The sequence below is a fragment of the Apodemus sylvaticus genome, chromosome 10 (assembly GCF_947179515.1).
Source record: "Apodemus sylvaticus chromosome 10, mApoSyl1.1, whole genome shotgun sequence".
Classification (NCBI taxonomy): domain Eukaryota; kingdom Metazoa; phylum Chordata; class Mammalia; order Rodentia; family Muridae; genus Apodemus; species Apodemus sylvaticus.
The window spans coordinates 54,262,794-54,290,399 of record NC_067481.1 but is presented as its reverse complement, the minus strand read 5'-3'; the positions used below and the strand labels follow the sequence as shown (position 1 = coordinate 54,290,399).

The 27,606-nt window shown below is 47.8% G+C and overlaps 1 protein-coding gene across 1 annotated transcript; it reads left to right on the top strand.

Moving 5' to 3' along the window:
- The first annotated feature begins 24,801 nt into the window (after positions 1-24,801).
- Positions 24,802-27,409, top strand: Slc16a11 (solute carrier family 16 member 11). The gene is given in 8 exon segments (XM_052196399.1): positions 24,802-24,823; positions 24,826-24,866; positions 25,092-25,191; positions 25,194-25,263; positions 25,363-25,709; positions 25,952-26,095; positions 26,279-27,046; positions 27,134-27,409. Coding segments are annotated over 8 exon segments (1,722 nt in total). The 3' UTR covers positions 27,364-27,409.
- Positions 27,410-27,606: the final 197 nt, after the last annotated feature.

The following is a 27,606-nucleotide window of genomic DNA, read 5'->3' as shown; positions in this document are numbered from 1 at the left end:
TAGATACAGGTGAAAACAGAACAAAGAATGAGAAGGAGCCAGAAGACTAGAACAGATTTCCAGAGTTAGTCTGAGACCAAGCAGAGTAAAAGAGTCAGAGGCCAAGAGAGAAGCTAGATTGACTCAGTCAGCTTGGAGAGGAGTTTGTCAGAACAGCTGAGTTGACCAGCAAGCCAGAGTCCAGAGAGAACTGGAAAGAGAGGAGATTATTCAGCAGTCTCAGAGGCTGAAAACATTCTAGGCCTGGATTGTACATATGCTAGAATCTTCCAGGACTAGGCCTAGGTTAGCAGACACAGGTAGTAAGCCTCCAAGACAACAATTACAGTTGCTTGTGTGTGTGTGTGTGTGTGTGGTGTGTGGTGTGTGTGTGTAGTGTGTGGTGTGTGGTGTGTGTGTGTGTGTGTGTGCCCATGGAGCACAGATGAGGGTTCTAGATCCCTAGGAAGTGAAGTTACATATGGTTGTAAGATGCCAGACGTGTGCTGGGAACCACACTTGGATCCTCAGGAAGAACACCAGCCATCTCTCTAGGTTGAAATTTTCTTTTATGATAAAAAGAGAAAGGCGGAGGAACAGGATGTATCTCAGCATCAGGTACTTTCTAGCAAGCAGGAGGCCCTGGGTTCGGTCCCCTTCCCATAGGGAAGACAGCCATCTGAGTGTTTAGTTGTCTAATGGATCTACTGCCATGTCTGAGGGTTTCATTGCTGTGAACAGACACCCTGACCAATGAATGTCTTATAAGGACAATATTTAATGGGGTCTGGCTCACAGGTTCAGAGGTTCAGTCCATTATCATCATGGTGGGAGCATGCCAGTGTCCAGGCAGGCATGGCGCAGACAGAACTGAGTTCTACATCTTCATCTGAAGGTTGCTAGCAGAAGACTGGCTTCCAGGCAGGTTAGGATGAGGGTCTTAAAGCCCACACCCACAGTGACACACCTACTACAACAAGGCCACCCCCACTCCAACAGGACTACACCTTCTAATAGTGCCACTCCCTGGGCCGAGCATATACAAACCATCACAGCCAACTTGCAGCAGGCATTGTGCACTGGGCCCCGTGCCTCCTACTTCTCCCCTATAATGAGGATACGTTCACATCTTAGAGTCAATGCTCATATAGGTTCTGGGGAAAAGAATGACATGGGTTAACAGAATCTGAAGGAAATGTATGAATCATTTCAGTAGAAAAGAAGACAAGTCACTTGCTCTGGTGCCACCGGAATTTTTAGGCTTTGAAATGTCGGAATGAGTCATAACTGGTCATGTTTTATAAGTTAAAAAGCAATTCAATTGTGTATTATTCACAGGGTGCATGATTACTTCACGGGGGTGGACAGGAACAATCTATCACCATTTGACAGACTGGTTGCTGAATAAGAGAGGAAAGCCATTAAACAAACACAGTGAGCTGTGGGCACCACCCTTCCCCCACCCCCACCCCGCAACATCAGTTTTCTACAGGGTGATTTGCACTGACAGTGTGGCAGGACAGCCATTTGTTATGCTTTGGGGACTGCGCAGATGTGTTCCCTAAGGGCTCAGGCCTTGGGGGCTTGGTCCCTGAGATGCGATGACATTTAAGAGGCAATGTCAAGTAGATGGCAGCTAGACCATTGAAAGCGCCGGATTCACAAAGGATTAATGCTGCTGTGAGACAATGAGTTGGCGCCTACAAGAATGAGCGTTAGAAAAGAGCAAGCCTGACCTTTGCGTCTCTCTGGCTTCCTGTATCACCACGTGATTGCTCTTGCCCATGATCACACCACCATGATCTCATCTGTTGTGGGTCCTTCAGGAAAACTCGGCCGGGAGCACCCTTTTGCCCTTAAGCCTCTAAAGCCATAAGCTAAGTAGGACTCTTGAATTTATAAAATTCCCAAGCTCAGATGCCTTTTAAAGCAAAAGAAAATGGATGGATTCACTCTCTCTTCAGAACACTAAGGGATAGCTACAACCACTTAAATCAACAGTCTAAAGAATGCACACTTACCCTAAGGTACCCTAAGCAGGGAGAACTGGAACTAGGAATGGGGAGATTATGTTCCAGGAAGTCATATAGAACACATATAAACTAAGTAGCTTTTGACCTTGGTAAAAAAAAAAAAATGTAACCATGTCTGTTGCAAAATATCAAAAAACCTTAAAACCCCTTGTTTCTTTGTATCAACAAAGCTCAGCAGAGCTGTTGAAAGTCCCTCCTCTTGGGGCTCTGCTGACAGCAAAGAGAATGGAAGTGATCTTTGTGCCCTTTGGCCACCTGTGTTAATCCCAAGAACTCTTCCAGTCCCGCCTCAGGCTAGTGGAGTCCATGCTGAGGTCTTAATATACTTCTCAGTATAGGCGGATGGAATCCTTCGCTTTTGCTTTCTCTGTTCTCTGCCACCACACACACAGCAGCGTCTTTCTTTTCTTAATTATTTAACTTTATGCTCATGAACACTTTGCCTGTATGTGTGTGCACCATGTGCATGCCTGGTGACTGTGGAGGTCAGAAATCCCTGGAACTGGAGTTGAAATGGCTGTCTGAGCCTTCATGTAGGTTCTGGGACTCGAATCTGGATCTTTTGTGAGGGCAGCAAGGGCTCTAGACCACCTAGCCATCTCTCTTCCTTAAAGATCAGATCATGGCCACCACTCTTACCAAAGTCAGAGGGAAGGCCAGGCATGGTGGTGCACTCCTTTAATCCCAGGACTCGGGAGGCAGAAGCAGAGGATCTCTGTGAATTAGAGGCCAGTGTGGTCTACATTATGGGCTCCAGGACAGCCAGGACTACGTGAAGAGACACCATCTCAGGAAAAAATGGGGGTGGGGGGGTGACAAAGAAGGATTAAGTTACTTACAGTCTGAGTTTTCTTATTCAAGACTCACTCTAGCTTCTTTGCCTGGAGTTGGAAGCTGGTTCTCCAACTTTGTAATGACCAGACCGTGCCTTTTATGAATTTCAGCATGGGGAGCTATGAGTCATCCTCTTGATCTTCGATTTGAACCAGAGGAGGCCCCACTCCTCTAAGCAGAAGTGGTCAGCACATGCATGTTCACAGCCCTACCCTTGGCTACGACGGGCGTGTGGCTCCACTAGTCTAGCGCAGAGCGAGCCTGTTCACCTTTTTGGCAATAGTCTCTTGTTCACGTTCAAGTTTTATCCTATTAAGTATATTACATATATTATGTGTTTACTTTTATTATCTCTAAAATTCATATAACTAAATTCCAATGGGTCTAATTCTGCCATTTCTCATCTCTGATGACTCATTTGTGATACCCAGTCTTGTGCTGTGATTTTGTGTGTGTGTGTGTGTGTGTGAGAGAGAGAGAGAGAGAGAGAGAGAGAGAGAGAGAGAGAGGCACAAGCACACAGAGTGTTGTGTTTTTCTAAGCTGTAAGGTCTCGGTTCTAGAAATCTGTTTCTTTAAAAATTGTCAGGGATGCTTTTGTGGATATCCTCCTCCAGAGAGGGCTTGCGTTTGCTTCAGCCAGTGTCTGTGCCTGTCCAATCTGGCAGTCCTTTGCTATAGATGCTCAGCTGTGGGTATCTTGGACCTCAGATGTGTCACATGTGCCGGCCCTGATCTGACTTGGAGCAGGCATTTCCAGTTATGTTGTTGTAGTTGTTGTTGTTGTTGTTGTTGCTGCTGCTGCTGTAGCTGCAGACTTTTGAGACAGAGTTTCTCTATGTATCCCTGGCTGGCCTAGAACTATACATGGACCAGGCTGGCCTCAAATTCACTGAGATCCACCTGCTCCTTTCCAAGCCCTGGGGTTAAAAGCATGTGCTTCACACCCAACACTAATTCTGAATTTTTATGAGGTGCTTTCTCTGCCCAGTGGTGGGGATTCAAACCAGGTTTCTTCTGCCCTCTCTCTACAGTCATTTCTGAGCCTTCTATCATGAGCTGTCCCTCTGTTTTGTCTTCTGTAAGCCACATGGGAATGCCCTCAGTTCATGGGCTCTTATGTCTCCAGCCTTTGTGTCTTGTGATTTATGCTTTAGACCTAAAAAATCCCACTGCACTATTTATAGCTGTGTTGCTAACGTAAGAGATGTTTTTCTTTCTTACTTTTTAGCCTACCTTTAGGTAGTTCTGAAGTAGTAAGGTTCCAAGAAAAGTTAGTTGTCCTGTTGTTAGCATAGGGAATTTAAAATACTGTTTTACACCTACAGGGCTTGTATCCAGCCATCTTGCAAAATTTTATTAATTCTGCTATTTTATACTAAGTATATATGTATGTATGTATATATTTGTGTGTGTTATATATTATAATAGAAGTTTATGTATTTTATATATAAGTGTTTTTTTTATTTTCCAGGTGTTCAGACTATAATTATGTACTTTTTTATACTTTCTAGAATTTCTAGAAATTGTTGATGAATAGAAGGTATGTGGAGTATCTTGCTTATTTTTCATTTACGTTCAATAGATTTGGTGATTTCTTCTTTAGAAAAATGTTCTTTTTACAGAAATTACTTCTGTTGATTTAACAAATTTCCTAATAGGCCTATTTTATTTAGTTTTATTCTTTCTTACTAAAAATTTCCTTAAAATTCACTTTTTATTTTATTCTATGTACGTATGTCTCGCCTGTGTGCATATCTATGGATCACACATGTGCGGTGCCCATGGAGACAGGAGAAGCATCAGATACCCTGGAACTGAACTGGTGTTAAGGATGATTGTGAGCTGCGATGTAGGTGCTGGGAACTGAGCTTGGGTCTTTTCCAAGAGCAACCCCGACTCTCAGCCACTGCGCCCTCTCTCCAGCCCTTTGTTCTTTTAATCAGACCATGGCTGCTGCAACTCATACAGCACCTCAGAATTTATTGGTATGATGCAACATCTAATTTCAAACCATCCTTGCTGTTCATCCTTCAGCTATGGCCCTATCTATCAAGGCTGGGCCTGAGGGTACTGGATAGGGAACCCCAAGAAGGACAAGTGTTAATATTATGAAGCATCTTGTGTCTCTGGCTAAGCAATCAGGACTCTGTCCTAAGTGCAGAGCTGACTACTGAGAAAACTCACTTTGTAGCAGTAAGGAGATAGGGCGGTAGAGTCCCGCTGGAGGCCAGGAGGCCAGGAGACCATCCTGGGATGTGGCTGTTGTTCTCTAGGCCAGAAAGAGACACATTATGGTTGCTACATTGTTGCCCGTTCTGAGGGCCTTTGGTCAGGTTCTTCCTAGTATAAGAGTTACTTAAGACTCTGGCTGTGTGTGTGTGTGTGTGTGTGTGTGTGTGTGTGTCAGGAGAGGGAAGAGTTGGTAATTAAAACTCAGAGAAAACAAATCACGTTAATAGTAACAAACAGCCAGCCATGGTGGCACATGCTTTTGAGCCAGCACTGAAAAGCCAGAGGCAGATGGATCTGAGCTCCAGGCCAGCCAGGCAGGGAAACAGGTCCAGGAACGTGCTCTGCTCAGGTAATCTTTGGTTTTCAGCTTTGCTGTGTCCTTTCAGGTACCAGTAGGCAGTTCACACATGGCTCAAGCAAAGTCAGTGTCTGTCTTCCTGTCTGTCTCTGGCTCTTTTTCTTTTTTATGCAACATGATGTACAAAGTTTCCATTCTTATCACTGGCCCCTTAAGTATTTAGGAATCCACCCTACTCCATACAGTTATGAACTTCAGATGAGGCTGTCCCTGTTTTAGTTCAGAGCTAGGACCTGACAGGAACTCCAGCGCTGTTCCTGTCTCCCCAGTCCCTGGTTTAAGCAGACATATGTGGTAAATGCCTGGCCCTGAGCAAAGGGATACCTGCTGGGAAGGAAGGTATCTTTACCTCTGAGGAGGACACACTAGAAGAAAAGCATTCATGTTCCTTAGCACATCGTTGTGCCCAAGTGCCATGTTTGAGACTGCAGCAAACAATGAATAATTAAGAAAAGGAAAACAGAAACATTTGAGGCAAAGATTAAAAATATGGGAAAGTTCCTAGTTCCTTCCATATATCATTGAGCCACAGATAAGAAAATGGCTGTATTTCTGAATGTGGCTTGACTGTGTGTGTGTGTGTGTTCTATGTGTGTGTTGTGTATATGTGTGTTGTGTGTGTACTATGAATGTGTATGTTGAATGTATGGGGGTGATGTGTGTGTGTTTGATGCATATGTGCATTTCAGTTTTTGTGCATGCATGTGTGGAGGTCAGAGATTGACACTGGATGTCTTTATTCCCCTCTTCCTCCTCCTCCTTCTTTTCTTCTTCCAACTCCTCCTTCTCCTTCTTTAAGGTGGAGTCTCCCAATGATACTAGAACTCACTGGCTGGCTAAACTGGTTGGCCAATGAGCTACAGGAATCTGACCATCTCCTTCCCTTGAAAGTGCTGGGCTTCAGATATGGGTAAACAGGTGTGGACGGTCCACACTCAGGCCCTCAAGCTGCACAGCAGGCACTTTGCCCACCGGGTCATTTCCCCAGCCTCGCTTGGCTTTATTGGTGCCTGTAATGCTATAGATTGAATATTTGTTTATTTTCCTTCCAACCCCATCTAAAGTCCCTAAGACACAACGTGACTTTATTTGGAAGTGACGAGGCATAGGGATGGCTCCAGTAATGAGGTCGGTGCTGGTCTGAGAGAAACCTTACAGAGCTCCTTCATGCCCTTCTGTGTATTAGAATACGATTAGAAGACATCATGGACTGATGTGAATCCTCATCATATATGCAACCTATTAGTAGCTTCATTCTATAGGTCTCAGCTCCCGGAGCTGTGGTAAATACATTTCTATAGTTTATAAACCATTCAACTTGAGTTTTTTTTGTTTTAATGCCAAATTAGAACAAGATCTTGACTTTTTTTCTTACAGTATTGTTGTTGTTATTGGGTTTAGTGGAGTTCTTTTTTTGTTTGTTTGTTTTTGTTTTGCTTGTTTGTTTGCTTTTGTTTTGGCTGGATCTTTCTTTCTGTGTAGTCCTGACTGTTCCAGAGCTCACTCCATAGACCAGGCTGGCCTCAGACTCACAGAGATCTGCCTACTTCTGCCTCCCAAGAAATCAAACGTGTATACCACTAAAGCCAGCTTTATTTTTATTTTTATTTTGTTGGTTTGTTTTTGTTTTTTGGAGACAGGATTTCTCTGTATAGCCCTGGCTGTCCTGGAACTCACTCTGTAGACCAGGCTGGCCTCGAACTCAGAAATCCACCTGCCTCTGCCTCCCAGAGTGCTGGGATTACAGGCGTGCGCCACCACCGCCTGGCTTTATTTTTATTTTTAATTGTGTGTGTGTGTGTGTACACTCAAATGCAGTTGCCTGTAGAGAACAGAAGAGAACATCGGACCTCCTGAAGTCAGAGTTACAGGCACCTGCCTGATGCGGGTGCTGAGAACCAAACCCAGGTCCTCTGAAGAGCATAATGGCCGAGCCATCTCTCCAGCCCTTGCTTGTGCTCTCTTTGATGCCAGTGTCAGTCCAGTCTTCTTTCTTTATTACTGTAAGCAACAGCCAAGCCAAACTAACTTTGTGAAGTAGAGAAAACTTTATTTATTTAGCTCATGCTCCTAGAGATCCAACGCATGGTTCTGGTGATGTAACAGAGGACATGAACAACAGGGAGAGATTATATTGTCAAACAGGCAATCAGAGAGACAGGCCACCCTGAGAGCTCACCAACAATCAATCTAATGACTGCCCACTGGGTTCTCTCACCTCACCATCACCATACCTAGGACCTGTTCTGACAAATCAGCCCTTGGAGGCATGGTATCTCAACCATCCTTCTTAATATTGTGGGCCCAGAGCCCCTCTTGATATGGACCGACCTTAGTGAAGATGGAGACAAACATGCAATAATAAGGACAGATTAGGAGCTGGCTGATAAGAACGGGGCAGCAATAACTTAGAAACAAAGACCGCGGAGGAGCTCAATAGGTGGTGTACAAAGGGGTATCCAGAGCTGGGAAGAGTTAGAAATACATCTCCCTGCGCCGAGCATGGAGATCAGTTGCCTAGCACTTAGGGAGACCTGGATTTGATCCCCAGAACTACATAAAGCTGGGCATGGTGGTGCATGCCTGTAATTCCAGCATTTGAAGGCAGAGAGGCTGGAGGATCAGAAGTTCAAGGCCATGCTTAGCTACATAGTGAACTGGAGAAGGAAGGGTCCTAGTGGGCCCAAGCACGGTAACCATGATCCTGGCAAGCCTTGTTAAACTGTTAGGTTACATTCCTGAAGCCAGCCACCAAGGTCTCATCCCTTACGCGGCCACTTCCTCCCCCTGAGGCTGACTACAAAGGTCCAGCTATCAAAGTATTGAAGTAATCAGAAGCCCGCCTCACCTAATTAACATGCCCAATCAAAACAAACCACCTCATTCTAACAGGGGTGGAGAGCAGGGGTGGAGATGGGGGGGAGGGTAGGTGCTCCCCCTCCTCCTTTATAAACTGCTCTTTGCTTCTGGACCACATCTTTTTTCTCTCTATCCAGAAGCAGTGCCTTGTTCCTCAGTGGCAAATATCCTTTCCCGTCTCCTTTGCCCCCTTTTTTCTCTCATCTTCTATTTTCTGTCTCTGCCTCTTATTCCCCTCCTCCCCCCCCCCCCCCCCCCCCCGCTCTTTGTCCCTCTGGGGCAAATAAATATTTTTTTGTACTGAGAACTTGGTTTTGATGTGTCCTGGGCCAGTTTCGATCCTTTCAGAGGCCAACCTGGGATATGTAAGATCCTGTTTCCAGAGAAAACCAAACCTCCAAATGAAACAGGAGATAGAGCCGCCCAAGAAGGAGGCGCGCTCAGACCGTGCTGCTCCTTCTGGTAGCTGCGTTTTCCTTCTGCTTGGGGCCTAAGAGACAAGTGCCCTGATTCTTCTCATAGCCATGGCTGAGGGGGGGTCACACCCTTTCCTCCCAGGTTCACGGGTTAACTGGGTAGAACCTTCTTGAAGACGTAAACACTCATGGATCACAAAGCTTTCCTACGCCCATCTATCTACCTACCCTGTTTAAATATACTTAAATATTTAAATATATCCTTAAATAGTGTTACTTCTTTCTAGGAGTTTCTCCTACCACTTTATAAATACTAAATCATTCAGTCCTCAGTCCACTTGAGATGCTCTAACAAAATACTGTAGATCAAATAATTTATAAATGATCGAAATGTATTGGTCATCAATCTGGAGGCTGGAGAGCCCCGAGTCAGTGTCTCCTAAGAGCCAACTCTCCGCTTCACACATGGGTCCGTCTAGCTGAGGACGCAAAGAGCAGAAGGGAGCCACAAGCTCTCAGACCTTTTACAAAGACCCGAACCTCATTCACAGGGGCTTCACTTCACAGCCTCATGAGATCCTCACCTCCTGATACTATTGCCATGAGGATTAGATCTCAACATGTGGACCCGGAGGGATGTGAACCTTCAGACCAGAGGACTTATCTTTTCAATGAATTAGGGAATCGTTACATAATAAGAACAATACTTCCTCTCATTCATATGGCCACTAAGAGGCTAAGGCGGAGCTGAAGGCAGCTGGCTCCTTTCTGCATTCATATTCTAACTCCCATTCGGCAGAACCTCTTGAGTCTGTGTTAAAACACTCGCATTCCATGCTGAGTGTAACATTTCCACTGTTAGTGCATTTTCTGTGGTACCCAGAGCCTCACGCATGTTAAACATATACTCTCCTGCCAAGCTGTCTCTCTGAACTTTTTTTTATGATTTATTTATTTTATTTATATGAATACACTGCCACAGTCTTCACACAGCAGAAGAGGGCATCAGATCCCATTACAGATGGTTGTAAGCCCCCCATGGTTGCTGGGAATTGAACTCAGGACCTCTGGAAGTCCTTCTCTTAACCACTGAGCCATCTCTTCAGCCTGTGTTTCTGAACTTTTTACTTTTATTTGTTTTTGTTTTTTGTTTGTTTGACTTAAAAAAAATTTTTTTTTTGAGTCAGAGTCTCACTCTGTAGCCCTGGCTGGCCTAGAGTTCAGCATGGAGACCAGACTATTACCCAATTACACTCTTCAGAGCGCCGAGATTGAAGGCATACGCCATCACGACAGGCTCTTTTCACCTTTTACTTCAGGACAAAGTCTTACTAAAAGTCCTGCCCAGGCTAGTCTTAATCTCCGTAACCCAAGTCTTAAAAGTTCAATTTCCCTGCCTTGGGCTCTAAAGGAATTACGATAATTGGCCTGAACTGCCAGGCTCAGTGACTGTTAATTTTTTGAAAGGATATGTATTTTAAGAATGTTTTTATCTACAAAGAACTCACTGAGTCTGTTATGCTCTGACACCCAACCCAGCATTGCTGTGGCCATCTTGTTCCGTGACTGCAGCTATTTCATAGTGTTGCTGTGACATGCCTGCCAGCCATTGACACAGAAAGGTGACTTGGCTCAGAGCAAGGACGTCCTGACCACAGCCCCTGGTGGTTTCTGGTTTGTTCTGTATGAATGTTCTGTACAATGCTTGCTCATCTGAAGAAACACCACGGAGTTTTACATAGGACCCATCATGTCAAAGTTCATGATGAACTGTTATGTCTAAAATATCTTGAGTTGGAGCTGACCACTGGGCAGTCCTTCCTTTGCCTATGTATGAACTCACGGCGGTTTTTGTGGCTGACACTGAAGAATGCTACTAATAAGCCCAAAAGTTATGGTTATAATGCTCGTGCTGTGTTATCTTAATGTTCTGAAATTTCACTGTTCACCACCCATCCCCCACCCCCTTACCTTACTCAGGACCAATCAGCTTAACGGTCAGCTGATAACACTTTGTCCTTTAAGCGTTTGAACCTGGTTTTTCCTATAAAAAGCCTACCCTGAGAGCAGACTAGTGCCACAATTAGGCTTCTGAGTCCTCTTCCAGGTCCTGAACATTCAGAATCAAGGTGTGCGGTCAATAAACTATTCTTACTTAGCTGAGACCAGTGTCTGTATGGTTTGAGTGACAAATCCTGAGCCCAACGAGTTTAGTGTTGATTGATTTCTCATAAATTATTATGGATCATAATGAAATGGACAAGAAACAGGGTTTTCAGCAGTGAGAAAAGAAAATCAACCTTCGAGTTGTTTCCTAATATAGTGACACTTCAGGAACACAGACTCCCACAAAGCGGCTGACCGGCTAACGTTCTGTTTTGTAGACACGTATCTAAGCATTCATTATTTTAGAATCTTGCTTCCCGTATTTTAGAGTCCATAAAGGTGTTCACTTCTCAAGCATTTATGTAAACACTCGGGAAGGGTTAGTTTAAGCCTGCTTACCCAAGAGACACGTCGTCTCTGCCTAAAGACAACAAGGAAATAAAGAAACCACAAGCCTCTCGAGACCTACCAAGGAGCCAAGAGAGGTGGCACACATTGTAGGTTCCAGCTACGCATGACATTGAGGTCAGAGGGTCTTTTCAGCCCAGAAGTCAGGGTCAGCTTGGGCAACACAGAGAGACCTTCCTTTCAATAATAAGAAGGAATAGAAGGAAGGAAGGAAAGGAGGGAGGGAGGGAGGAGAAAGAGAGAGAGAAGAAAAGACAAAAGAAGAGGACAGAAGAGAGTCAAGCAGGCCTTATACATTGTGGAGTTCAGAATGGAATCTTAGCTCAGCGCTCCGAGCACTCACTGCCCCCCACCCCCACCCCATCCCACTCCCACTCCACCCCACCCCCACCCCCACCCCATCCTAAAACTTCTGCTCTAAAGCCTTTGGCACAAACTTTTTATCTCCCAAATCCCTGGATACAGTGAGGTGTAAGCTCATTCCCTATAAATCAGGATGTCTCCAGTTGCAGGTGAGATCATAACGCTGCCCTCCCAAATACATTTTGAAGGAAGGCAAATGACTCCTGGTTATGGATTACGGAAAGGGGAGCTCCGAAGAGAGTTTGAAATTCAGTTACATAAAGCTCGGTAAACCTATTTGTCTGAATGCGATAGAGAACAGAAATCCCCAGGGATTTTTTTTTTTTTTAGGTTGTAAAAAACGGGGCAGGAGAAAGCTTTCAGAGGAAACGACACAGGGTTGGACAAGGGCAAAGGAGATTTGTGGCAGATAAGAGGAACTCAGTTCAGAGCAAAAGCACTGAAAGGAAAAAGATCTAAAACAAGAAGAGGGTGTGTGAAGGCTGCCAGGTCCTGAAACCTTCAGACTGGGAATTTTCCCAGTCCTCACCGGACTTCACCCAGGCATCTGCTTTGATCTTGAAAGCAGGCCCCTCTGCTTCCTTGGTGCAGAAGACCACCTCGGTAGGAATGTTGCCCAAGGTATGCTTTTGCCTGGAGTATCATTATTTCACGCAGTGCTGACCTCCTGTACACTCTGGTTGGGTAGCGCCCACAGGGTGTCTAGTGTGCATTCCCACAGCTGCAGGGAAACCTGTTATCCAACTCCCTCTCTCCTCCCACTTCTGGCTTTTAGGCTCATATGACTCAGCTAAGTAGAGATCCTGGCCAGGCCAAGCCATTGCAGCCCAGCGGGGTTATCTAGGGTTTATCTGGATGTATCTTCTAACAGACCCGTAAGCTGCACACTGAGGGACCAGTTTGGGACTGAGACACAGAATACTCAGTGGTAGCAAACGAGATGGGCAGAGTAGAGAGAAAAAGGACAGATTCACTCTTGGCCTCTTCAGTCTGCCAGATCAAATCAAACAGGATCAAACAGGAAAAATCACCCAAGCCTGGGGCAGAGAGAGGGCAGGGTGGAGAAGACCGGGTGAGAACTGGTGGGGTGGAAATGGTGATGAACCGAAAAGCAGCAAAGACACCCATACTGGCAATCAGCGAACCTACCTGTGATGTGCCTGACTTGTGATGGCCCCTTCAGGGTTCCATTCCCCAGAGGGCCGCTGGTAGTCCTTCCTTTACAGATGCCTAGGAGCAGTAGTGTCTAGAAGAATACTTTTCAGAAGTCACCAGGCCCCAGTTACCGCTACACGATGCGTATACGCTGTTGTCACAACCACAGGTACCATTTAGATTGATGCAATTTGCTTACTGGGACTGAAACAGTTAAAAGGCATGGTGAGCTGCCTTGAGTGAGAACCTTGTCCTTTTGGAAATCCCCCTACCTTATTATTCATTTGTTTGTGTATTATTTTTTTAAAGATTTATTTATTTAGTCTATGTACAATTATAGCTGTTTTCCAACACACCAGAAGAGGGCGTCAGATCCCATTACAGATAATTATGAGATACCATGTGGTTGCTGGGAATTGAACTCAGGACCTCTGGAAGAGCAGTAAGTGCTCTTAACCGCTGAGCCATCTCTCCAGCCCCTTGTGTATTATTTTTAAGATATGATCTTGCTATGTAGCCCAGGATGGTCTTGGGAACTCTATCTCAGCCTCCTGAGTCCTGGGATGACAGGCATGTACCTCCTCACAAGGTTTTTTTGGTTGGTTTATTTGGCTGGCTGGTTGGTTGGTTGGTTGGTTTTACGAGGGTGGGTCTCTGGGTACCTTGGCTGTCCTGGAACTAGCTCTAAAGACCAGGCTGACCTTGAACTCACAGAGATCCTCCTGCCTTTACCTCCAGATTGCTGGGATTAAAAGTGTGCTCCGCCACACTTGGCTTGCTTTTTTCTAATTCACTTATTGTTTTCAGATAAGATGTCTTGTTGTCTTGCTTACCGTGACCCTAAACTCTGGAATTAGCCTGTCCTCCCACCTTAACTGCTAGAATAGCCAAGATAACAGGTGTGCACGTCTGGGTGTGAGTTTACCAAATTATTTTTGATAGGAAGCAGAACTCGCCTATCTGCAAACGCGGAAAACACCAGGTGTTTGCTTTCCTTGGGCTCGGTCAATCGAGGGAGAGGAACGCAGGACCAAGGCTGCAGAGGCTGTGACCGTGACTCTGAGCTTGAATTTGGGAGCTTCTAAGCCAAGAGGCAGAGAACATCTCTGAAGAGTAGTAGCGAAGGTCACTAGACCCCAATGCTTGCAGAGGGCTGCCAGCAGCGCCACCTAGTGGCCTAGTGGTGGCTTGAGCCACCACTTAGGCTTGTGGCAATAAGTTTGTCTTGACAAACTTATTTCTGTAGCCTTCTTTGTGAATTTGTGAGTTCCACACCTTCATGTAACCCGTCATTTCCTTCCTTAATCGTGCTAGAGTTTATATCTACAGGTTTTTAAGAAGATTTATTTATATGTGTATGTGCAAGTGCCTGTGTGAGTTTATGGACACTGTATGTATGCAGGTGCCTGGGAAGGTCAGGAGAGGGCACCTGATCCCCTGGAATTAGAGTTCCAGATGGTTGTGAGCTGCTTGACGTGGGTGCCGGGAACCTGAGTCCTGGGCACGGCCACTGGACACCTCCCCAACCCTGCTCGTGGAGGTTTAACAGTCTGACACAGATTTTAAACTCTAACACTGACCATGGCCAAAGAACCGAAACCAAAATATTTCAAATAAGTCAAGTTGGGGCAGAGACTGCTCTTATGAGGAATTCAGGACGCAGCTCCTACATACAGACTTAGCATGGTAACAGGGATGGAGAGTCGGGGGAGCAGGTGACAGAGGGAACGGACAGCGACAGGATTGGAACAGGCCATGGTGACAGATTTGGTAGAGGATCTGAAGGTGTTCATGTGGGGCAGGACTCACACAACACACGCGCACGCACATGCACACACACATGTGCACACATGCTCTTGGGGCTAAGTTTGACTTTCTTTCCCTTCTCCTCCTCATCCTTGTTTTTTTGTTTGTTTATTTGTTTGTTTTGAGGCAGGGTTTCTCTGTACAGCCCTGGCTGTCTTGGGACTCACTCAGTAGTCCAGGCTGGCCTCGAACTCACAGAAATCTACTTGTTTCTGCCTCCAGAGTGCTGGATTAAAGGCGTGCGCCACCATGCACCTCTCTCAATGTGGCTTTCTCTCCAGCCAGTTCATGAGGCCATCAAGCAGACCTGTTCCTGTGCACAGGGGGCCTCACAACCTTCCAACATCATTACATGTCTCAGCAGTGTTCCTCGGGCCCTGAACCTCAGCCCTGGGCCAATATGTCCTTACGTCCTTCTCAGGTCATGTCCTTTTGCAGGCTGTGCATCTGAACTCTGACTTCCTGTGACCTGGTCACTGGGTGAGCTGGGGAAGTGGGGGAGGAGGACTGGGGAGGAAGGGAGGGCTGGGAGGCGCATCTATTAAGTTTTGGAAGCCCAAGATTGACCAAGCCAATACTGGAAAGAGTCTTGTTTTTGAGTTCCTCAAACAGCAGTGCTTCTTGTGGACGACGGCATCCCTTGCCCTTCCAGTCCTAGCCACCTTTGCAGACAGCTCCTCTGCTACACCAGGCTTCACAGAGGTTGTCAGCAGAAGGCCTTAAGGATTCACAGCGCTCCTATAGAAGACACTATAATTCACTAATGTAGCCATACTCCTAGATCCTGTGTCCCCCAAATAAATGCCGTTTACACGGTCCTATCTTTGCTATGCTTCCCTAACTAAAGCCTTTCTCTGGCCCCTCATCTACCTCTGTGTCGTCCCACATGGACAAGCAGGCCGAGTACCACGCTGTGGTGCTTTAGACACTGAGTCCGCTCACTCGTTCTTTCTCAGGTGTGTGTCTCCTTCAGCAACTCACTGCTCACCTTTACTGCCTTTGGATGTGAAAGCCCCAGAGGTTAAAATGCTGGGCTCCAATGTCCAAGGCCTCATGGTGTAAGAACGACATAACGCAGGGGAATGGGGAGTCAAAGACAAAAGGCAAGCTATCGCATTCTGAAGGAGGCTAACACAGGCTGACTAAGCCAGTTTTACTGATGATCCCAGCAATCCCAGCGTGTGGGGGGCTGAGACAGGGGAATCACGAGTTTGAGGTCAGCCTGGGTTACATAGTGAGTTTCAGAGCAGCCTCCGTTACATAACAAGACCCAACCTCAAGCAAACAAATAAATGTGAAGGTCAGAGGCTCTCAACAGATGGATCTCAGACCCTTTGGGGATGAGCGGCCGTTTCCCAGGGATGACCTAAAACCATCAGGGAGCACAGCTATTCACATTACAATTCATAACGGTAACAAAATTACAGTTACGAAGTAATAACAAAAATAATTTTATGATGAGGGGTGGACCCAGCAGGAGGAACTGTATTAACGGGGCACAGCACTAGAAAGGTAGAGAACAACCGCCTCAAGCAGGTTTGGTGTAGGTGTGGTCTGGGGAGACTTCCTGGAGGAGTCCTTCTGCTCAATCTATGGGTTTGTCACCCATACTGGCAGTGTTCCAGGGCAAACAAACCGTGGGACAATTGTGCACCTCTTTCTGGAGTAGGGTTAGGCTTAGGGTTAGGGCTAGGGTTAGAGTTAGGGTTAGGGTTTTCTTTTTCTTGAAATGAAGAGATGATGTGTAAGCATTAGTTTTCCTATAAATAGTCATCAAATTCAGATGTAAAATTCCCTTGGAATTTTCAAGTTAAACACAAGGCTGAGAACTTTCTCAGGTGTAAAGCCTATTCTCCTTACCTCTTTGACTGTGGCATGACTCCTTTTTCCCAAGTCCAGCTGCCCGTTTTAGTGACTCCTCCTTCAGGGAAACTAAGGGGAAAAACATTTACATTCTTTGCTTGGCCGCAGGGCCTTCCAGGCAGGACTCTGCATGTAAGACTGCCCTACATCATTGCGCTACACTGTAACTTTTTACAGCACTGCAAACAAGAAACAATATGCCAAGTTTCCAACAAGTGCCATTCTCCTGGGAGGCCTCCCACCCACCACATTCATCTGGCAAACTCCTACTCACCCTTCAAGGCCTGGCTTAAGGGATCCTCTTCTGTGGAACCTCCGAGCAGGCCCAAGCTAAGTGAGCTGGATCTTCCCATAGGCCACGTTAGAGAGCGGTTTTTCTTAATCCTTGTGCTGAGATTTCTTTTCTGTGTCTATTTCTCTGATTTGATTGTGGGTGCTAGGAGAGGAAAGACATATATTATCCATGCATGTATCCTTATTCCTAAGGCCAGTGATGGACATGATAAACACACACACACACACACACACACACACATTCAGGCAGGGCTCACTATATATAGCCCCTGTATGACTTTTCCTGGGGGAAATGTGAACCTATTCACCCGCAGACAATGCAATGATGACTGAACAAAGAAACCATCTAGCTTGGTGAAACGACAAGTTTAATTGGGGGGGGGGAGGGTTACTTACAGGAGCACAGGCAAGCTATGGGTGACGGCATAGAAGAAAAGTGCCCCTTCCCAGCAAGTATTATCCACTTACGTACCCTCGAGGAAGGATGGGTGCACGGGACTTCCCATGAGTCCCTCAGACTGCACTCATGTCACATGGTGAGCCTTGTGAGCGCTTCCACCTTCACTCGGGGACATCAGTGGCCCAGTCGTGGGCGTCTCACACAGATGACCACATGATTCCAGGACATAAGCAGCCCTGTCATGTCCAGAGTAGACAGCTCCACAGCTCCACAGCTCCACAGCTCCACAGCTCCACAGCTCCACAGCTCCACAGCTCCACAGCTCCACAGCACTCTACCCCTTTCTCCAGCTCTTCACTCCTCCCGCCCTCTCTTCTGCCATGTTGCCTGAGCCTTGGAGGAGATAGTATAAATGCATAATTTTTCCCACTTAAGACTGATCATTGGTCCACTATCCTGGAGTAGGATTCATTTATACTTTCCACGGTATAAATGTAACTTCCACCCACTCTATAGAAAAGCTTCCCTAGCCAAGACCGACAAGAGCAATAACCGAGGAGTGTAAACATAAATGTTTAGAAGGTGATTTGACAGGCACGTCATACCCATGTCAAGAAACAAAAGCAGTAACTTCTCTGTTGGGGGTTTTTATCTTATAATAGCAAATGTGTGCTGCTTCCTGTGGAGTGGGCCTTCAATCCAACCAGAAAGCAGCTGGTTGCACTCAGGACAGCTGTGCCACTACTGTGCCAATGGGTACATCTTGCCTGGCTCGTCACAGTGTAGCACGCAGGGTCCGTAACTAAACAAGACTGTGGATGACAATTCTCCTTCAGCAGTCTACATAGCACCTCTGGCCCTGCAAAAGCCACCAAGAAAGGAAGGAGCTCTGAGTTCAATTCCAATCTGATTTCTCCATATCTTGTATACAAAGTCTGTGATGTCTTCAGCAATAGCACTCTAAAGTCGAATGCCGGAATGCACCCAAAGACAGTGGTGATAGCCAGTTTTGTGTAAGGGGCCTCCAGGACATCTCTGCTCAACATTTCAAAAGATGAAAGCCCATTTCTGATACTAAGGTTTTCATTCAATGACCCTACAGGGTCTAAGCAGGCCTTTTCCTATCCAGTACCTTAATTCAAAGTCTTTAACCATTGTTTTAACTTACAGGCACTGGCTGTTGTAAGATTTTTATTTTTATTTTTTTGGTAAGATTCATGTCAATCTTCTTTATATATATATATCTTGTCAATCTTCTTGGGCGTCACTTATACCTTAGGCAATCATAAACCCTCCCGAGGACCAGCACTCTCCTGGCCCTCGCAGCCTGTGTGGACTGCTTCCCATCTTGCTTCTTTAGGCGTGCTTGTGGCAATCTCAAACACACACTCTCTAAACCTGTAAAACATTCCTAGGCTGCCGTCACATAATGAAACCTTTCTGCACATGGCAGGCAGGATGTACCACCACCAACCATTTCAAGCAAACACTAATTGATCTTGGGATTCAGCAGCTAAAGGGATGCTAGAAAATAATGTTAGTGAAGTCCAAGACAGCATGAAACTATTCCGTCACCTTGCCTCTGTTTCCTCTAGAGATCAGTCCTGGCTGTGGTTTCCCGGATGAGAGGCACCAGCCTGCTGAGGTTTCTGTATCCCATGCTCATCCTCCAGTCTCATTCCATTTCCTCACGATGGGTGCTGGTCCCTGCATCTCCGCACACTGAAGGGCTCAGTGGGTCTGGCTCACACTGTCCTATTTTGTATGAGGCAACCAGGAGCAGGGCTGTATGTCCTATTGCTTGCTACACAGGTTCTGGCTGCCTGGATCTCATGGGTTCTACAGTGCTACTGCCTTTCTATTGGGCACATCTGCCTGCCAAAGAGCCCAGGGCTTGGCAAGCAATCCTTGGAGAAGAACAGTATGCAGCATCCTCTGGTGAGATGGTGAATATTGACTTCTGTCTCACACTTACAGTTCTGTCATTCACTCCTCTTTATCCCCAGAGGCTCACAGGCACTGGTTTGGGCTTTTGGACAACTTCCCTGCCAGGGACTCCGACTCCACAAAAATCTTGCCACATTTCCTTTCAAGTGACCTGGAAAAACTCAGTGTCTGCTTTTTTTCCCCCTCTGCATCCTGTATTGCTTGCTTTGGCAGTTTACAGATCTGATTTTCATGCCAGCAACAATCACTCAGATCCACCAGCACTTCTCCTATCTCGTAAAGAAAATAGCCCACTGTAGAGCTCAGCAAAACCACTAAGGGCCTGAGGTTCCGGCTGCATTAGCTTCGTTTCTAACTCTTCTGTGTACACAGCCCTACCAGGTCAGGGCAACTTCGCCACCAACACTGCCTCTCCTATGCCCAATTCCCTCAGTAATGCTTCCTTCCTCCATTGTCTTCCCGTCCCGATACTCACAGGGACCTCAACCAGTAATAACCACATGTCCCCAATGGACTGCTTTCTCTCTTATTGTCTCAGATACACAAGCTTTGAGTCAAGGATGAAAGAGTAGCTATATTACTGTTTCTTTGATTCCATAGCATTCAGACCCGATGCCACTCACCTCTATGCACCATATTAAGTCTTTTCTAATAACACAGAAGTGGGTCTCTGATTATCATGGTTTTTTGCACTGGACCATTATTAAAGGTTTTTTGTTGTTGTTGTTTTTGTTTTTTGTTTTTGTTTTGTTTGGTTTGGTTGGTTTTTTTGTTTTTGTTTTTGTTTTTGTTTTTTTTTGTTTTTCAAGACAGGGTTTCTCTGTGTAGTCCTGGCTGTCCTGGAACTCACTCTGTAGACCAGGTTGGCCCCGAACTCAGAAATCTGCCTGCCTCTGCCTCCTAAGTGCTGGGATTATAGGCGTGCACTACCATGCCTGGCTAGTAAAGGTTTTTATTCCCTCTGCCTCTCCCCACTGACAGATTCACTGTCCTATGGGTTCCAAGTTTTTGGATTTCAGGAGCAGCTATTTAATACAGATTTAATTTGGATTCTTCTCTTATATGCCTTATATACCCCACCCTAAGAAACAGCAAGTCAATATCTTCTTCCCCCCAATTTCCTATCAATAAAGATAGAAACCAAATGGCTTTTTCATAGTCCAATTTTTCCCTTACATTTTTTTCCTGGGGAGACAGTTGAGCCACTGTTATACATCTTTCCTCTACCACACACATTTGTGTGTGCAAGCGTGTGTACGTGTGTAGTCAGAGGAGAAGTGTGGGGGCCGGTTCTCTCCTTCTACCCTGTGGGTGTAGAAAATCAATCTCAGGTCACCATGTATCATGACAAGTGTCTTTACCCACTGAGCCCTCCTTCAGGACCCTCATGCCTTATCATCACAGCAAAGGTCACACAACTTATACCAATGTTTTCTTGTAACCTTGCCTCAGATGTGGCTTCAGGGGATTGCCAGGTATGGTCTACTCTGTCAGTCATTTGGTTGGGTTGGGAAATGGTTCTCATACTTGACGGGCGTCTCCTTTCACCAAGGAGGTGTGTGAGTCTGTAGCACACAGAGGAGGATGGTCATACTGGGGCCCCTTCCACAGACATTCCACTTTGGAACGACACAGCCCCGGTTGCATAGCAGCAACAGCCCAACTGCCACCACAGCAAAAAGGAAAGCTACCAGGGTATACCACGCAGGGAAGGATGCTTGCGTCAGGGTTGCCTCTGAAGGTACTCCACCTTCAGTTTATCTGCAGTTGCATATCTCATCACCCACCCACAGTAGGAGACAAGTCGACTGCTTCTCCCAAAGCAGCTGGGTCCCACCGTGTGGTAGTCTGGGTGCCAACTGGTGCATAGTTTTCCCAGACAGATGTTTTAAAAAGAAGAGTCTGTTCACTCCAGCTCGAGCACTGAAGACAGTTGAAAGAAATGCCTTCAACCAGGCATGGTGGTGAACACCTCTAACCCCGTACCCCACCCACAGTATCATCCTCAGGTGGAGCTCTGAGAGTTTACAGCCAGCTTGGTCTACCATACAGCTCGTTTCAGGCCAGCCAGAGTTACACGGTAAGACCCTGGTGTCAACCTCCCTCCTCCAAAAAGAGGAGCCACTGAAATCTAGCTTGGTGAGTCAATGCGGAGGAAGAATTTAAAAAAACTTGGGCTTCGTCCTCAGTCCCAGGAAAACAAACAAATCCAGCAGCACATCCCTGAAGGGGTGACAGGGTGGCTTATTAACATCTAGACCAGTAAAGAAAAATCTTTCTCTACAAATAACTCAACACTTGCATATTCTCAGAAAGTGATGAGGCCTCTGAGTACCACACAGACCACCTGTGTGTCTGCACACAGGGAGTGAGTCTCCCCAATTCCGTGAGGAAATGTCAGTGTACATCCTCACCCAGATAGCCACAGCTGCTCTGGTGTCACAATGGCAATGGCGTGCCATCTCTGAAGGACATAGTTCCACAACAGTACAGCTGACCTGGAGCTATTTAAAATGTAGCTCAGGGTGGCCTTGAACCTGTGACCCCTCTGTCCTGGCCACCTGAGTGCTAGGATTATAGGTGTATATTACCATTCTATAAGCATCGTATATAAAATTGAATAAAACTTATTCTGAGTCCTCTTTTGGTTTTAGTTTTGGTTAGGATAAGGAAGTCAGCATGTTCTCACAAGCTTGGAAAACACAAGAAAAACTAAACCAGCGAACTCATTGGTAACACGTATGCAAATCAGAGAATGGGAAATTAATCCAACCAAAAATTCAAGGGTCTGCTACCTCAGTGAAATTTTCAGTAGTCCAGTGGTATAGGGCATGCAGAGATATGCCTTCACTCTAAGGTGAAGGATAAGTTTTTGTATTTGGCCCCTTCTACTACCATGAAAAAAGCCTAATGTTTAGAGGGTCTATTTGGATCCTGGAGACAACACATTCCTCACCTGGGCGTGTTATACTAGCCCTCATACTGAGTAACTCAGAAAGTTGCAAGCTTTGTGTGGGGCCTGGAACAGGAGAAGGCTCTTCAGCCGGTTCAGGCTGCTCTACCACTTGGACCATGAAATCCATCAGACCTGATGATGGTACTTGAGGTATTGGCAGCAGATAGAGATGCTGTTTGGAGTTTCTGTCAGACTCTTGGAGGTAAATCACAGTGGAGGCATGACTCTCCACTGCAGACAGCCATTGGCCTGCTACTGGGCCTTAGTGGAAAGTAAACATTTGAAATGTGATGGTGGATTAACCAGGTTATCATGCGACCTGAGCTGCGCATCATGAGCTGGGTGCCCTCTGACCTGGACATGTCATAAAGCTGGATCTGCACAGCTGCAATGCATCATAGGACCGAAATGGTATGTGTGTGTTTGGGCCTGAGCAGGTCCTGAAGACACAGGCAAGCGACATGGAGAAGTTGCTCAAATGCCTCTTATCCCTACTCCTTTCACAATGCTTTCTGTGTCCCCGAGCACATGCACACGCACACCTGCACGTTCATGGGGTGTGCCTTATGGTTTGCTGACTGAAGAAGAGAAGGCTAGACCCTTGTTTACAAATGTTCTGCATGCTGTGCAGGCACCACCCAAAAGTGGACAGCTGCAGCATTCCAGTCTCTGTCTGGGACTAGGGAACCTTAAAGGGCACAGGTGAAGGGAAATCTTCACAGCAGACAAAACTTCTGACAACACACATGGTTGTACATTTAGCTTGGTAGGAGAAAAGGCCAGAGGTGGAATTGCATATTGATGAAAGGGGATTGATTACCTTTAATGCCAGCACTTGGGAGGTAGTATAAATTCAAAGTCATCCTTAGCTACATAGTGAACTTGGGGTTAGCCTGGGCTTCATGAGCCCCCATCCTTCCCACCCACCCCCCCAAAAAAGAAAAGGAGTCACATTTTCCATTTAATTTTCTTAAAAACATGCATACTTTATAACCCATGTGATTCTACAAAAACTCACAGGATTGATGTGGTTTCTTGACCCTGAGTTTCCCAGATCCCTTTGGAGTCCGAAGTAGCCACCTGGCAGGGGAAGCAATGCCGTGGAGTGGAGCCTCGTCCAGTTGCCCTGGGCTACAGTGGTGACTGTGAGGGCTCTTACATACCCTATTCAGACACTGTTCTAAGTCTCTTACTTACACATGCATACACCATGACGAATTTAATCCTTACAACAACACTATCAGGTAACTGTTATTATAACCATTTCTTAAAAACAAGGAAACAGACACTAGTTTGCACTCAGATAGCTAAGCGAAAGTCAAGATCAGTAAGCCTGTTGGGGGGGGTCCATTTTTCCAGGGTTCATTACGTCCATGATCAGCACACATCAACTCTGGCCATGAGCATGAGGAAGACGAGGAGCATGCCCTTTCACAACCAACACCCTAGGCTCTCGATTTTGCAATCTGCCAAAGCACACGGCATTATTTGGTACAACCCAGAAATATTCTCCTCTCTGAATGTCTTTCTACTTCACCATGGAGAGAACCATTCCTTTCGGCTGTCTGGGCTCCACTTAGAGAGAGCAGAGTCCTTACTGGCCTTCTCAGGAAACCAACCAATTGTTCCCTGTCTCCCTGGTGGCTGAGCGCCTGCAGGTGCCACCACTCCAGTGGCTTTCACAGACAGCTCCTGGCTGGTGAATCCAGAGAGACATATGTGGCAGGGCCTCGAACCTTCATGGTCTTCTCTTCTAGGAGACTTCTATTTCAGCAGAAAATCCGTTTATGATAAAACCTAGAACTGAGGAAAGGGTAGCCTTGCTGAGGAGGAAGAAAGCTGATTTCCCGGGATAGGAGTGGGGGATAGGAAGGTAGCCGGGCTCGCCTTCGGTGGTTGTGAGACCTTCCACGCACCCCCCAATGGTGTGCTGCTGAAAGTCTGTCTGCCTATGCTCTTCAGTCTTCCAGTTTCAAGACTCCTGAGCTGTTTCTTCCCTTTCTTGGCAGATACTTTCTCATCAATTAGGAAACACTGCCATCCTGTGGCTACGGGTTGATATAAGCTCCAACCTGCAAATCGCTGAAATTTCAATGGCCTTGTTTAATGATTAAACCAAATGAATTCAAATGGCTAAGGTAAAGCAATAGCGACTGCTAAAGAAGGATGCTCGTTAAAGTCTTCACGAAAAACACCCGAGTTTATTTCTCTGCATTCTTGCCTTGGTTTAAAAAAAAAAAATCTAGCCTAAGTCTTTAGCGAGTCTGGCGGCAAAGAGCTCAGCTATTCCCAGCCACCCTTGGGTTAGAATCCTACGCACTGTGGCTCCGCACGGATTCTTCTCTTTCCACGACAGTTCACATCAATCTGTCTCCAGGCTATTTCCCTCGACCGTACCAGTTTCTGTGCCACTCCCAGGTTTGTTCTCCCTGTCTCCTCCCACAATAGGATAAACCTAAATTCAAATATTTTCACTTTTTTTCTCTTTTTTTGAAGCTGAACGATTTGGGGTAGAACACCTAACCTCTTTAAGAATCAGCTATTCCATTTGTAAAATGGAGATAGTGTCGTCTTCATAGGGATATAGTATAGATGAAATAACAGAGTATGTAAAGGCTGCCAGGAACATCCCAGGTCTTGTTACTGGGAAGTCGCCTTCCTTCCCAGTGAGAACATGCTGGTATTGTCCATTGGAAGCCAGTGATTTGATGCCAGAGCTTTACAGGATCCTCAGCAACAAATCCGAGAATCCAAGAACTCATTTAGGTTTTGGAGACCACCGCTATTTTCATGCGTGGGCAGCCGGCCGGACAAGATTGCAACCCGCCTCCTCTTGCGTGCGCAGCCGACGGCAGGTGCGTGGGTGTGAGCCCCGCGGCGCCGAGAGGCGCGGGGAGAGGCGGGGCGCAGACACCAGGTACACTCATTGCTCGCGGTTTCCTATCCAGGGCTGGGGGTTGTGTGTGGATAATTCAATCCTCGTGGGACTCGGCGTCAGGCCTCGGCCAGGCCTGGGTGGATTGGCTGTCTCTCTTTCCCCCGCCCTCGGTACTCACCCCCACCCCCACCCCGTGTCCCAGGTGGCTCGGGCCCCTGTGGTGATCTCTGTTTACCGGAGAGAGCGGTCCAAGTTGGGCTCCATCTCTGCGCTGGCTAGCTGCTCGGCAGAACCCTGCCTGCCGGAAAGCGCGGAGACAATCCGGCCGAACCCACCTTCGCCCTTTCCCTACCCCCAACGCCGGGAGAGGTCGGGTAAGAGAAAGGGTTTGGGATGGATGAACCCCTGGCCTGGGGGATCCTGCTGCCCTCCCATCCCAGAACCTCACGCGCACCCAGGACTTCTATCCCTAGGCCTGGTTCCCGCGCCCATGCTCCGGGCGACGTGCCCACCCTGGGCGAGCAGCCCGAGGCTGGATCTCAGGGACGTCAGCTCCCTAGCGGAGGCCCAGGCGTGGAGACTTCATTCACAGGTGTTTCCCCACCCCAGCAGACGGCGATGACCCCCAAGCCGGCCGGACCCCCGGACGGGGGCTGGGGCTGGGTGGTGGCGGCCGCAGCATTCGCCGTGAACGGGCTCTCCTACGGGCTCTTACGCTCCCTGGGCCTTGCCCTCCCCGACCTCGCGGAGCACTTTGAACGAAGCGCCCAGGACACTGCGTGGGTCAGCGCCCTGGCCTTGGCCGTGCAGCAGGCAGCCAGTGAGGGGGGGCCCCCGAGGTGGGAGGCGGGCACCGGGTGGAGAGGCCGTGGATGTAGTGATGGGAGACAGCAGACTTTATTACCAGACAACCTGAGAGCTACTGGTGGAACCAAGTTCTAGAAGAGTGGGTCTTGAGGTCAAAGGGAGGAGTTACCAAGCCAGGCAAAACAGCCAATGAGAAATGTTGCGGATAGTTTGGGGGTCCCGGGGCATGTCTTCGTTGACTCCGCCCCCTTCTAGGCCCAGTGGGCAGCGCCCTGAGCACTCGCTGGGGGGCACGCCCCGTGGTGATGGTTGGGGGAGTCCTAACCTCGCTTGGCTTGGTCTTCTCGGCTTTCGCCCGAAGCCTCCTGCACCTCTACCTCGGCCTGGGCCTCCTCGCTGGTAAGAAGAATGGGGTGCCCCTGTGCTTAAGGGGTGATAATGGGGACAGGAACACTTCTTGTCGGGTAGGGGACTGTACAAGGCGGAGTGTGTCTGTCCGTGTGCGCGTGCAGGGGAGAAGCGGGGCTAAGGAACGCTAGCAAAGCCATACCTGTACCCTCATCCTGTCCTGTCCATTTGCAGGCTCTGGCTGGGCCCTGGTGTTCGCCCCAGCCCTGGGTACCCTCTCTCGGTACTTCTCCCGCCGTCGGGTCTTGGCGGTAGGGTTGGCGCTCACCGGTAATGGGGCATCCTCGCTGCTCCTGGCACCTGCCTTACAGTTCCTTCTTGATACTTTCGGCTGGCGGGGTGCCTTGCTCCTCCTAGGCGCTGTCACCCTTCACCTCACACCCTGTGGCGCCTTGCTGCGACCTTTAGCTCTCTCTGGTGACCCGCTGGCCCCACCTCGTACCCCCCTAGCTGCCCTCGGCCTAGGTCTGTTCAAGCGCCGGGCCTTTTCAGTCTTTGCTTTGGGCACCGCCTTGATCGGGGGCGGATACTTCGTCCCCTACGTGCATCTGGGTCCGCACGCTTTAGATCAGGGCATGGGTGGTTACGGGGCAGCGTTGGTGGTGGCTGTCGCTGCAGTGGGAGATGCTTGTGCCCGATTGGTCAGCGGATGGCTGGCAGACCAGGGCTGGGTGCCCCTTCCTCGGCTTCTGGTGGTGTTTGGGTCTCTGACTGGATTAGGGGTACTGGCAGTGGGACTAGTACCCACTGTGGGGACGGAGGAGGGTTGGGGGGCTCCTCTGCTAGCCGCTGCTGGGGCCTATGGCATGAGCGCCGGGAGTTATGCCCCACTGGTTTTCGGTGTGCTCCCGGGGCTGGTGGGCATTGGAGGTGTGGTGCAGGCCACAGGGCTGGTGATGATGCTGATGAGCCTCGGGGGACTCCTGGGCCCTCCTCTGTCAGGTAAGGGCTAAGCCTGCAGATTCTGCTCAAGTCTGCCTTCTGTCCCTGGGATGCCAGGCTTCTAAATTCCGTTACTCCTCTCCTCAGGCTTCCTACGGGATAGGACCGGAGACTTCAGCGCCTCTTTCCTGGTGTGCAGCTCTCTCATCCTCTCCGGCAGCTTCATCTACATGGCGCTGCCCAGAGCCCTGCCCCCGTGCCGGCCAGCCTCACCGCCAGCTACCCCTCCACCTGAGAGAGGGGAGCTGCTCCCAGTTCCACAAGTCTCCCTGCTCTCCGCGGGGGGCGCTGGCTCCATCCGGGATACCACTTGTTGATCATTTTCTTGGCTGTCCCCTTCCCTAATAAAGAATTTTTATCTCACCCTCCTAAGAGCTCCATTAGCCAATTCGGGACCCCAAGAATCTCTACTTAAGATATCTCCTAACACTAGCTGAAAGCAACAGGGTCCCAGCAGCCCTGGGGGGTGGGGTGGGGTGGGGTGGGGAATGACATCTTTTCAGGTTTTATTTGTCCAAATTCTTGCCTTAAGAGGATCTTTGAGAGACTGTCAGCTGGCC